Source organism: Acipenser ruthenus, chromosome 52 (assembly GCF_902713425.1).
Source record: "Acipenser ruthenus chromosome 52, fAciRut3.2 maternal haplotype, whole genome shotgun sequence".
NCBI lineage: Eukaryota > Metazoa > Chordata > Actinopteri > Acipenseriformes > Acipenseridae > Acipenser > Acipenser ruthenus.
In genome coordinates this window covers 6368228-6381780 of record NC_081240.1, presented here as the reverse complement: position 1 = coordinate 6381780, position 13553 = coordinate 6368228, and the positions used below count along the sequence as shown (strand labels likewise).

Below are 13553 nucleotides of genomic sequence, written 5' to 3'. Positions count from 1 at the left end.
TTTATTTTAATATATACAGGGAATCATTCTCAGAAAAGATTCCAAGACATGATTTCAATAATGGGTCCCAGAATTATCCTATGAACAAAAGACACATTACATTTTTTATAGCAAAGCCCAGATTTGGTTTCCCCTCCCCAGTCCTCACGCGAGATACACCTGACTGATTTATGCCCATTTCAGGGCCCGTGTGCAGTGTGAGTGGTGTTGTGTGTTTAAAATCTAGTGTAGTGTGCAAGCAATCCAGCCAGTTAAAACTGGACATCTTTCCTTAGAGCCCTGGGGTCCCTTGTAGCTTCACAGTTCTGTTATATATTATCTCCAAATGTGCCTCATGGTCCACTGTGTTTTGCATTCTAAAAATCTCCTGAGAGCCTGGGCACCTTCCAGCCCATAGTGCTGGTATTTATTGCCTGCTTGCAGTCAATGCTGGGCTAGTAAGCTGTAGGCCCAGTCTGTGACTCTGGCCTGCATCAGTTGTCAGCAGTACATGCGTTTTGGAACTAGCATTCTGCTATCTCCAATGTCAATTGCTTTTCAGAGAATAACACGAGTGTAGCTCAGCCAGTCCACAGTCACCTTCACTAATTTTAACCTTACTTTGAATCTTATAAAACTTCCTACCCTTTTTTCTTGATCCCATATATTCTGCCATTCATTAATAATCTTTTTCTCAATTATTTTATAATATTCATTTAAACCATACTGCACATCCATATCCACTTCCTCTTTCTGCACTGCTAGTTTAGCTGACTTATCCACCCTCTCATTCCCATCTATTCCTCTATGAGACGGAATCCATATTAAAACTACACATAAATCTAAATAGCAGCATTCTGAAAATAACTACATTATTTCCTGCACTAAATCTCTTCTATCAACCCCACCTTTTAAATAGCCTGTAAACCCGATAATGAATCTGAAACAATGACTGCTCTACACACTTTAACATCTACAATCCATTGCAATGCCAATATAATCCTTATCAATTCTGTCATAACCGAGCCATCATCTATAATACGAAAATGCTTTCCCACCTTAAATTCCGCTTTATAATAAGATGATGCAACCCCTGCCATTACCTGTATTTTTAACCCATTTGTAAACATCTTACAATAATTTTCACAATCATTATTTACCCATCTCAATGCCCGTTTACAAACTCCACCTCTGTCCTTCACCTTCTCTTTTTCTTTCAACAAAGATAAATCATTCAGAGGGATTTAAAACACCACAGACTCATATTAGAATATAGGGTAACACGGGGGAATGCACCCCCTTAAGGGAAATCTCATTTTATACACTGAAAATTATGGAAAATTTAAATAACAGAAGTGTAAAAGTAAAGTTCATAAATCAATGTACAAACGCCATGAAGATTTTTCAAAGAAAATAAATTGCTATTCTTGTAATTTAACAAAGGACGGGGCAAGATGCCCCTGGTGCCTCATAAATACCAATCAAATGTTTGAGGCTACTAAAAATCCCCTGTTCTCACCCTGTGCTTTAACTCTTGGATGTATACTCATGAGGATTCACTATCACTATATTAATTGCAGTGGACACGCCTATTTCATTACTTCACAGCGCCCCCTACTAGGGACCGTTGGCACATTTGCGTTGGCTTGGGCCCCTCGTCTCAAACTGAGTATATATTTTAAAAAATCAACTTTAATAGAGTGTTACATATAATGACTTTGATATTACTGAATATATTCGAATACATGTATGAATCCTGAAGAGATACATAACTGAAAAATCCACAGCCCATACTTTCCTTCAGTACAATGCAATGCATTTACATAATGATGCTTCAGCTCAGGTTGCTTTGATGAGTGTCTCTTTCCTTGGTCTTGCCCAGCTCAGGTGCTTCACCAAGACTAGCATCTCCTGGGTTGTTGTGTTGCAACGTGCAAACTATCTCAGAACAAGTCAAGCTTGAACAGTGTGAGAGGCTGTATGTCGTGTAAATGCTTTTTAAACTGTGGGGGGATTGTAATGGTTTGTAAATAGGATCTGTAAATAAATAAAAGGAAAAGTGAATAATCTTATTACATGCTGTCCTCTTTTATTAATATTGAATGTACCAAATGCAATGTGTTTTATAAACATGAATGTTCATGTGATCTCACCAACATTTTAATAGAGAATGTACAAAATAGTATTCAGCAATATCCCAAAACATCTGAGTTTATTATTGTGATTATATCATTGAAGATAGCCTGGTTAGTCTGGTGAAAAGGATCATTATAAACCTTTCAACCACAGCCTGGTTTGTCTGGTGAAAAGGATCATTGTTAACCTTGCATAATGTTCCCTGTTGTAAGTGTGCAGGAGACATCAGTGCTCCAGATAGCAAATATATGATCAGTGAAAATCAGTGATAAACTTTTAATGTGATTAAAATGTTTGCTTGAATGGTTTGTATATATTCTAATTATCACACCATTGTAAATTATATGGTTCATTAGTTAAAACAGTTTTTAATGTACAGTGCAATGTGGGAACAAGTATCACACTTCAGCACATCCAGGTTCACTCATTTTTCCATGTATCGTATCTTTGTTGGAGAAGTATATTTACACATTGATAAACAGTAACTACCGGCAGTCCTCTGCAGTCATCGCCTTTAGCAACTTTCAACTAATTCAAATAAGATCATACATGTCAGGTGCAGCCAAATTCAAATGTCAAATCTATGTTTAGTGAAACTGATAAGACAACAAACCTATCTTTAATACAGCTTCAAGTTCAAGGGCAGTAATGGGTACCTCCCAGTAAGAAATCTAATCTAGAAGCCATGTGACTATGGGGTGCCACTAAATCAATATGTACCTAAATCAATATGTACCTAAATCAATATGTACCCTACCTAAATCAATATGTAGAACGAATCAAGTTCTAAATGTACAAAGCAGCACCATTTCATTAATATCGGGAGCTAAAGGCGGCAGAGATGGAGTCTGGCAGTTCAGATCCAGGTGAGTTACTGTATTTATTTATTTATTCTTAAAGAACATGTTCAATCAGTCTCTTAAATTGGGGTTATTGAAAGTAGGTGTAGTCTTGTAGGATGAAACCTGGGAATGTAACAAACGAAACAACAATGAAAATGTACTTTCGATTTCAGATCTCTAGATCTTTGTAAGGTGTTTGAATGGCATACAATGTAATCGTTGCTAAAACCTGTTTTCATCATGAGTAACATCCAACGTGTGAAAAGTGTGTCTAAATGAGTAACTGGTTTATTTTTAGTACTGCTCTATATCTAGGGCTTGGAGTGTTTAGGGTTTTATATTTGATCACATGGCGTCCCTTTAAGTCGATTCAGATCCCCAATTCAGAAAAAAAGCTGTTAATTACAAAACACTTGTTTTTCCCTTCATGTCTTGACTGAGCCCGATTCTGTTTCGCTTCATTTTTATTTCAAACAGACGTGGCAAATTATGTTAACTGACAGATTTTCATTTCAGCATAAAATACCCAGTAGGGAGTGTACACCGATAGCCAGTCCAGCATTTAAAATCTTCTTGAGTTGTAGCAAATAAAAATCTTAATCCAAGTTTATAATGCAGTTTCTGTTTATTAGGATGCAGAGACAGCTTAACAATGACTAACTGTCATTTAAAGGGAGGTAGAGATTTGAAAAGTTCAAGCCCTGTGCATATGTTATAAATGAGGGTATGAAGTTATGGATGAGAACACGTCGCATCAAACCTGGCACCTGGTTTTCCTGTATGCCTCTGTGGAGGCATGTGGAAGCAATATTTCTTTATTTTCAGCTGTGTTGACAATGTCCAAAGCTGTCTGTGAAAGCTGATCATGAAGCATCCCTGTGAGAGGAGCATGTTTGTAATTGTCATTCTGACAGCACTGCTGCAACTTCACCTGCTAATATCTCAGAAACCATTTCACATGCCAGCTTCACATTTACAATGTCATGGAAACAATACAATGTAGACTGATTTCTCTCAATCCAACTCCAAGGATCTCATCCTTAAACAATAGAAACCATATTTAAAAAGGCAGTTTACAGCCCTGAAATGAAATATTATTATTTATTTCTTACCAGATGCCCTTATCCAGGGCAACTTATAATTGTTACAAGATATCACATTATTTTTACATACAATTCCCCATTTATACCGTTGGGTTTTTACTGGAGCAATCTAGGTAAAATACCTTGCTCAAGGGTACAGCAGCAGTGTCCCCCACCTGGGATTGATCCCCACAACTCTCTGGTCAAGAGTCCAGAGTCCTATACCTCAATACCTCCCATACTTACCTCTACGTTACCTGTAAAGGAAAAACGTTAACCAGGGTTTATTATACTAGCTAGACATTGTGTTTTGTGTAAAAATATATATTTATTATAAACAGCTTATTTATGGTGAAAGGTTTTGAAAGTTTCTAAGTTGATGAAAACAAATCTGCCATTTACTTGTAAGTTAACTTTAGTTTATTAAAAAGAGATAAGCTAAGACAGCTATTTGTGCCTATTATTGAGTGTCCTTAAACTTTGATATTTTTTCAGAATATTTGAAAACTACTGGAAATAGTTGTGAAACCTCAGATTTCTTGGGGGTCTAAAACTGAATAAATAATTTGTGTGAAGAAATCTAGTTCTGAGTGTTCTGAGCTTCTCTGGACAAATTATTAGGACACTGTTACACAGCACATGAAAGAACAAACAAGAAATCAAACTGCTAATGATACAAACCTGCTGACAAGCCATTCAGACACTTCACTGATTCTCTTTATTAATGTGCACTATTTGTTTGAAGTTTTGCTAGTTGTATCCCTGTACAGCAGCTCCACGCATACAGGAACATGCCAGTGCTGTGGATGACAGGGAGTGTTCTTGCAGCACAGCATGACAACAAGAGGAGAAAACTAATCCAGGGCTTCACATTGAAAGCTTTAATTTCTAAGAGGAACAAACTGTTCTTTTTCTTTAACAGGGTGGGGAATTGTGGCTACAGAACAAGAGGCTGAAGAAACTGTTTCTCAAGAGCTGCACAGCCCCTCTGAGCTGAGGATCGTGCTGCTTGGGGGACGCTGTGCTGGGAAGAGTTCATCCGGGAACACCATCCTGGGCAGAAAAGAGTTTAAATCTGGAATCATCTCCTCTGAAGTAACAAGGAAGTGTAAGAAGAGAACAGGAGAAGTGGCTGGGAGACGGGTCACTGTGGTCGACACTCCTGGCACAGTCCGGGTCGAGATTGAGAGATGTGTTTCTCTGTCTGCGCCGGGACCCCACGCTTTCCTCCTGGTGATACCAGTGTATTCAAAATATATTATTGACACTCACAGTGATGAATACTGGAAAGCTGTAGTTAAACACCTTTGCGAATCCTTTGATAAAGTCAAGCAGCTGTTTGGTGAGAGAGCCATGAGGAACACAATGATCCTTTTCACCCGTGGGGATTATCTGGAAGGCAAGACAATTGAGCAGCACATTGAGGAAGCTGGTGAGGAGTTCCAGCAGCGTGTTGGGAAATGTGGGAACAGGTATCATGTTCTCAACAATAAGAAGAGGAGCGATCACACTCAGGTCACACAGCTCCTGGACAAGATAGACAACATGGTGAAGGGAAGTGGAGGCTGCTACCTTCCAAATGAGATTTACCAGCATGTAGAAGAAAGAATTAGACTAAAGGAACAGGAGCTGAATGAGAAACACAAAGAGGAACCAAGCAAGAAAGAAGAAGAAATTAAACGTAAATATGAAGAGGAACTGAGTAGGAGAGAAGAGGAGATGAAACAGAAATATGAAGAGGAACAGTGTAGGAGAGAAGAGGAAATGAAACAAAAACATGAGGGGGAACAGAGTAGGAGAGAAAATGAGATGAAACAGAAATATGAGGAGGAACAGTGTAGGAGAGAAGAGGAGATGAAACAGAAATATGAAGAGGAACAGAGTAGGAGAGAAGAGGAGATGAAACAAAAACATGAGGGGGAACAGAGCAGGAGAGAAAATGAGATGAAACAGAAATATGAGGAGGAACAGTGTAGGAGAGAAGAGGAGATGAAACAGAAATATGAGGAGGAACAGAGTAGGAGAGAAGAGGAGCTGATGGAAAGGTTGAGGAAGCAAATGAAGGAAGAGGAGCTTGAGAAAGATTCAGAGGAATCCAAGCTTCCTGTCAGGAGAAGGAAAAGCAATGACATCTTCCCCCCCAGGAGTAAGTTTGTTTAAAATTGTTCTATAGATACAATATTTTGAAAACTTTCGCAGGCTCTCACAATGACACCATTGAACCGAATGAGTCTTACAGTTTAATAACATTTTGAAAACCTGAACTGTGTTGTTAAGTTACATGTTGTGTGAGGTGGAAATGGACCTGTCTTCCACTAGCTAATAATGACTGTTATATATGTACAGTGTATGCTGTGTGAGGTGGAAATTTACCTGTCTTGTTCTTTTGCAGTGTTTGAAAGCAAAGTGGAGAATGAATCAGAGGAATCCAAGCTGCCTGTCAGGAGAAGAAATAGCAAAGAGCTCATCATCAACCCCAACAGTGAGTGAGATTGAAATTGTTCTTCTAGGATAGAAATTAGTTTGTTCCATCAAGGTGAAATAATACAGAACTGAAACCTAATTGCAAAATTTCAGCTGATGCTTATTCTGGTGATAAGTAAGCTTGTTTCTTACTTTGATTATAATATACTGTATATTTTTGTTTTTTTTAATGTCTGGAGGTAAAGGAGAGGCTCCCCTTGCAGATATCCAAGCGCCTCCCAGTCCCCCTGAGCTGAGGATGGTGCTGCTTGGGAAGACTGGGGCTGGGAAGAGTGCAGCAGGAAACACCATCCTGGGCAGAGAGGAGTTCAGATCTGAAGCCAGTTCCTCTGCAGTAACAAGGGAGTGTGAGAAGAGAAAAGGACAAGTGGCTGGGAGACATGTTACTGTGATCGACACTCCAGAGCTCTCTCAGGACAAACTCCAGATTAGGAGCTGTGTTTCTCTGTCTGCCCAGGGACCCCATGCTTTCCTCCTGGTGATACCGGTGGGCCGATTCACAGAAGAAGACAGGAGAGCAGTGGAGACAGTCCAGGAGATATTCAGTGATGCGGCTGTGAGGAGGTACATGATGCTCCTTTTCACACACAGTGACAAACTGAAAGGCAAGACCATTGAGGATTATATTCAGACAGGCAGCAAGGAGCTCCAGCAGCTTGTTGAGAAATGTGGGAACAGGTATCATGTTCTCAACAATGAGGACAGAAGCGATCGCACTCAGGTCTCACAGCTTCTGGACAAGATAGACAACATGGTGAAGGGAAACAACGGCAGCTACTACACCAATGAGATTTACCAGCAAGCAGAAGCAAAGATCAGACAAAGACAAGAGGAGATACTGAAGGAGGAAGAAGAGAGAATATTGAGGGAGGAAGAGGAACTGAGGGCAAAGCACCTGAAAGAACTGGAGAACTTGAAAAGGAAGATGAGATTGAAAATCCAGAAACAAGATGAGAAGATCAGAGAGCTGGAGGAGAGGATAGGAGAGCAGGAGGAAGAGCTGAGGAAAGAACAGGGAGAGAATCACAGGATCAAACTGGAGGAAGAGCTGAGGAGAAAGAGAGAGGACAAAGAAAGGGAGGAGCAAGAGAAGGAGGATTGCATCGAGAAGGGGGAGAGAGAGAGGGGAGAGTACGAGGAAAAACACAGGAGAGAGATGGAGGCAGTCAGGCAGCGCTACAAGGAAATCATTAGACCAGAAACAGAAAGATGCAATGGGTTTATAAGCAGATATGAAAATCCAGCTGAAGCGAGAGGAGAAAGGGCAGCACTAGGGGCAGTGATCAGTGCAGTAGCAGCGGCACTGGTTGAAGGGGCTGAGGTAGGGGCAGTATTACACACAGTATCTAGAGCAATATCAGAAGAGACAGTGCTAGGGGCAGTAATGCAGGCTGCAAAGGAAGCAGTAAGAGAAGGAGCAGCTCAGAGGGCAGTGATCAGTGCAGTAGCAGCAGCACTGAGAGAAGGGGCTGCGATCGGGACAGTATTGCACACAGTAGCAGAAGCAATAGAGGCAGCACCACAGGAACCCAGTCAAGAACAGTGAGACAGGGGGTAGTGTTATTGGAGAGGGGGTGGTATTATTGGAGAGGTGGTGGTATTATTGGACTGGGGGGGTGTTATTGGACAGTGGGTGGTGTTATTGGAGAGGGGTGGTGTTATTGGAGAGGGGGTGGTGTTATTGGAGGGGGGTGGTGTAATTGAATAATATCTGATCAATATTCAATAACAACACCGGAGCCTCAGAGCTCACTTCATTGATCTTTCTCTAGAGGAGCAGCCAGTGACTGGGAACACTAGCACAGCGGTTTCTGCATCAAGTCTCCTCTAATTTTTCCTTGCTCCAGACTATTACATTCAGCCCTGATCCTTGAAGCTCCCCACTGTGTACATGGACTCAGCTACAAGTCACTCCTCTCAGTACTCTCTGCTCCCTGTGTTTTAACCAGTATTGTATCCATGTGTATTGTACTTCCTTGACTTCTCACTGATCAGAGCTGAAGGGTTAGCCTTGCTGCTATAACACATGTATATTTTACACACATTGTAAAACACAATGAGAACAGTTCAACAGCCTGATATACTGATATTGTCAAAGACCGTTTATCAGGAAATCAGATTCCATTCTTATCATTCAATCTGTGACCCAGATGTATCAAGATATTCACACCAAGGTCCAATCTGCACAACATTACAAAACCAGCAGCAAACAACTCAGGCACACTTTGAGTCCTGGAGTGAGCCTTGTTCTGAGGAGATTGATGCTTGCCTTGTAACATGAACACTAGTATTGCACTCTCACAGACTGCCCTCTGGTGCAAACACTTTGATAAACCTGGCCCTGTGTGTATAGAACAGCATGTATCTACTGTACATATAATTGTAAACCAATTAGATTAGGGATCAGATATAAGTGATTATAAACAATCTAGAAACATGTTATTAATTACGCTATTAACAATTATAGGAGTAGAAATAATAAGACTACTATGCACTTTGGTATTGTTTATAATCACTTAGAACAGATATAGCCTGTCTGGAGAAACATATATTTTATTATTATTATGGGGTTACAGATGGCTTAATAAATTTATTATTTTGTATTTTTATAATTTCTTAAAGTTTGAATATGAATGAAGAAAATATTTCAGTTTTTGAATTTTGTGTTTTGGTAAATTGAAATGACATTGATTTCTTATTATGTCATACTGTTGATGTGTTTAAATGTAATTTTTAAAGTTTAAATATGAATAAAGAAATGTTATATTCAGGTTTGGATTTTGTATTTTGGTAGAATGTGTGGAAGTTGATTTCTTATTAGGCCAGCTTCTTATTCAGAAACCTTTTTTTTTTGTTGCCTGGCAACAGCGGCCTTTTCCTGGCGAATGATAATAAGGATTGTGATCAGGACTGCCCCGGTGATATTAGAGACTGTTGGCATATTCACGTTGTCTTGGACCAATCGTGTCACACTGAGTTTCTATAAAGAGTGACGCTACAAAGCGCATTCATTTTTAAGGCTGCCCGACACGAAACTGAATTGGTTAACAAACAAACAGCAGTCACGGCCCAGGGAACACGCTGTGAAACTGAGATATTCTGTCTCGCTGTGCTGGACTTGCTGCAATCACATTCTTAGTTCGGGGGTGTTGTTCGGTGTTGCTGTATAATGCTTGACTTGGCTGCCCTCTTCAGGACATATTGTGCACATGCACAGATCCTGGCTGAAAGATATTCTGTTCACCTGGCATCTAACCTGGATTGTTTGGAAATGTACAACACTGGAAATGAATTGTCTTGTGTGTTCAACAAGCAAACTGGTTGCAACTGGTCACATTTTTCAGGGATATTGAAGTTGCAAGAAAGATGGCCTGTTGTGTAGATGTGTTGATTTATTCTTTGCTTCTGTGTCTGTGGGTTTGCATAGATTGTAGATTGACTGAAGGTATGCATTGCAAAGATGTTTAATACATATATTGGATACACATCAAAATCTATTTAGTTACATTATTTAATAAATGTACTTGCCAAAATAACCCACATGTTGTTAATGTATGGAGTTCAATCCTTACAATAACAGAATCAGGTGCGAAGCGCATGCAGTAAATATTAGTAAATTATAACCACAGTATACCATGTCATTATTGCACCTGTATTTTGAACTGTATCTCATTTATTGATGTGTCTTGAGGTGTGTCTGTGTTTGTGCAGCTTGCTATACCCTCCATTTAAATGAGATCAATCTTTTAATTATAACAGTTATCATTCAGCTTGTTCTGCAATGCGGTCACTGTCATTTCAGTTTAAGTTATCTTTCATTTATTAAAGAAAATCTAGTTCTGAGTGTTCTGAGCTTCTCTGGAAAACTTATTAGGACACTGTTACACCTGCACAGCACATGGCAGAGCAAACAAGAAATCAAACTGTAATGTTACAAACCTGCTGACGAACATTCAGACACTTCACTGATTCTCCTGATTAATGTGCACTATTTGTTTGAAGAGCTTGCTAGTTGTGTCTCTGTACAGAAGCTCCACACATACAGGAACATGCCAGTGCTGTGTGTGACAGGGAGTGTTCTTTCAGCAAAGCACGACAACAAGAGGAGAAAACTAATCCAGGGTTTCACATGGAAAGCTTTCATTTCTAAGAGGAACAAACTGTTCTTTTTCTTTAACAGGGCAGGGAATCATGGCTGCAGAACAAGAGGCTGAAGAAACTGTTTCTCAAGAGCTGCACAGCTCCTCTGAGCTGAGGATCGTGCTGCTTGGAGAAAGCTCATACTGGAAGGCTGGGAAGAGTGCAGCAGGGAACACCATCCTGGGCAGAGAGGAGTTTATATCTGGATACAGTGTTTCTGTAGGAATGAGGGAGTGTGAGAAGAGAAAAGGAGAAGAGGCTGGGAGATGAGTCACTGTGGTCGACACTCCAGACTTGTTATACACAGCCCTGATTGAGAGCTGTGTTTCTCTGTCTGCCCCGGGACCCCACACTTTCCTCCTGGTGATGCCGGTGTACCCAACAGGAATGAAAGACAATCTCAGTGGATCGTGGGAGTTTTCAGTAAGAGACCTTTGCAAATCCATTGATAAAGTCCAGGAGCTGTTTGGTGAGAAAGCTGTGAGGAACACAATGATCATTTTCACCTACGGGGACTTTCTGGAAGAACAAACAATTGAGCAGCATGTTGAGGAAGCTGGTGAGAAGCTCCAGCAGCTTGTTGAGAAATGTGGGAATAGGTATCATGTTCTCAACAATATGGACAGGAGCGATCGCACTCAGGTCACACAGCTCCTGGACAAGATAGAAAACATGGTGAAGGGAAATGGAGGCAGCTACTACACCAGTGAGATGTACCAGCAAGCAGAAGGTTAGGGAAGTGAGGCTAAGGAAGAAGAGAGATGAGCAGATTGGCAGGGTGGGGTATGAAGACAGCAAACTGCTAAAGGACAGAACAGGACAGCTGGAGCTACAACTGGAGCTGAGGAGAGAGAGGGAGAAATCCAGAGTGCTGGAGCCGGAGCTGAAGAAGAGAGAGAGAGAGAGAGAGAGAGAGAGAGAGAGAGAGAGAGAGAGAGAGAGAGAGAGAGAACAGAGAAAGGGGGAGCTGAGACAAGAGAGAGGAGAGAGAAAGGAGGGGAGCAGAAGGAAACCAAAAATGATTGTTAAAGTTAAAATTGAAGACTAGGAGTATTAGGAGCAGTTTTCTAATACATTACTGAAAAAGCCACAGCCCATACTTTCCTTCAGTAAGATACAATGCATTTGTCTAATGATGCATCAGCTCAGGTTGCTTCAATGAATCTCTCCTTGGCTTTGCCCAGCTCAGGTGCTTTACCAAGACCAGCATCTCCAGGGGCTTCATCTTCCTACTGGGTGATTGTGTTACAATGTGTAAACCATCTCAGAAAATGTCAAGCTTGAACAGTGTTGAGAGGCTGTATGTCATGTAAATGCTTTTTAAACCGTGGGGGGATTGTAATGTTTTCTAGATGTATACTTTTCTCAGGATCATTGCTACAAAAAATACATAAATAAAAGCAATTCAAAGTGAATTGTTCTTATTCATGTTGTCCTGTTCAGTTAATATGGAATGCACCGAATGCAATGACCCTGCTGATCTCACCAGGTAATCGCTCGGGACACAAGAATGCATTTCTGTTGATTTCACACTGTTACAAGAGATTCTATTATATGAACCCCCCACTCAATATCAACACCTCCTCGCTCTGTTTCACATGTAACAATATAAACACTGAGGAACACTAACAAGCTGTTACAATAGGGACTCAATATCAACACCTCCTCACTCTGTTTCACCTGTAACAATATAAACACTGAGTAACACTAACAAGCTGTTAAATAGGGACTCAATATCAACACCTCCTCGCTCTGTTTCACCTGTAACAATATAAACACTGAGTAACACTAACAAGCTGTTAAATAGGGACTCAATATCAACACCTCCTCGCTCTGTTTCACCTGTAACAATATAAACACTGAGTAACACTAACAAGCTGTTACAATAGGGACTCACTATCAACACCTCCTCACTCTGTTTCACCTGTAACAATATAAACACTGAGTAACACTAACAAGCTGTTAAATAGGGACTCAATATCAACACCTCCTCGCTCTGTTTCACCTGTAACAATATAAACACTGAGTAACACTAACAAGCTGTTAAATAGGGACTCAATATCAACACCTCCTCGCTCTGTTTCACCTGTAACAATATAAACACTGAGTAACACTAACAAGCTGTTAAATAGGGACTCAATATCAACACCTCCTTGCTCTGTTTCACCTGTAACAATATAAACACTGAGCAACACTAACAAGCTGTTAAATAGGGACTCAATATCAACACCTCCTCGCTCTGTTTCACCTGTAACAATATAAACACTGAGTAACACTAACAAGCTGTTACAATAGGGACTCACTATCAACACCTCCTCACTCTGTTTCACCTGTAACAATATAAACACTGAGTAACACTAACAAGCTGTTAAATAGGGACTCAATATCAACACCTCCTCGCTCTGTTTCACCTGTAACAATATAAACACTGAGTAACACTAACAAGCTGTTACAATAGGGACTCACTATCAAGAAGGCTTAAACACTGCTGTCATTGTTAATACTGGACTGGACCACTAGATGTCAGTATACAACCAAATAATAATATACATGAGGCTGCAGGGGGTTATGAAAGCATGTACCTGGATTTAAAGAAACAGCACCCTCTTCTCTGGTCTCATCCAATTGCACTGTAACGTCCATATTCAGAAACCACACTTGAGGGTGAGTGTTCACTTCAGTGCACATGGCCAGTAGGAGCCACACTTGAACACTTCAGTGACACAAACAAATAAAAAACTCTGCCGCTGCTGCTGAGAGAGACGAGCTTCAACGGCAGCTTCAGTTATTGTTGTTGTTAAAAATAGATGTCAGTCTTTCACTGTATTACTGTATCTGATACACACCGGGGCCAGGTGAAAGCAATGAAGAAAAAAACCTTAATTTCTAA

At 40.4% G+C, this 13553-nt stretch overlaps 1 protein-coding gene across 1 annotated transcript; it reads left to right on the top strand.

The window, feature by feature from the left end:
• Positions 1-5848: 5848 nt before the first annotated feature.
• On the top strand, positions 5849-8397 carry LOC131722946 (GTPase IMAP family member 4-like). Its single transcript, XM_059016116.1, has 4 exons — positions 5849-6185; positions 6432-6521; positions 6703-7844; positions 8371-8397. Exons 1-4 carry the CDS (start codon positions 5849-5851, stop codon positions 8395-8397), a joined length of 1596 nt encoding a protein of 531 aa, XP_058872099.1.
• Positions 8398-13553: the final 5156 nt, after the last annotated feature.

Bases quoted from the DNA above. Each gene is read 5' to 3' on its own strand.
- LOC131722946 (XM_059016116.1), top strand. From the start codon at position 5,849: ATGAAACAGAAATATGAGGAGGAACAGTGTAGGAGAGAAGAGGAGATG. The intron at 6,186-6,431 runs GTAAGTTTGTTT...GTTCTTTTGCAG, and splicing joins TGACATCTTCCCCCCCAGGA to TGTTTGAAAGCAAAGTGGAG. The intron at 6,522-6,702 runs GTGAGTGAGATT...TAATGTCTGGAG, and splicing joins GCTCATCATCAACCCCAACA to GTAAAGGAGAGGCTCCCCTT.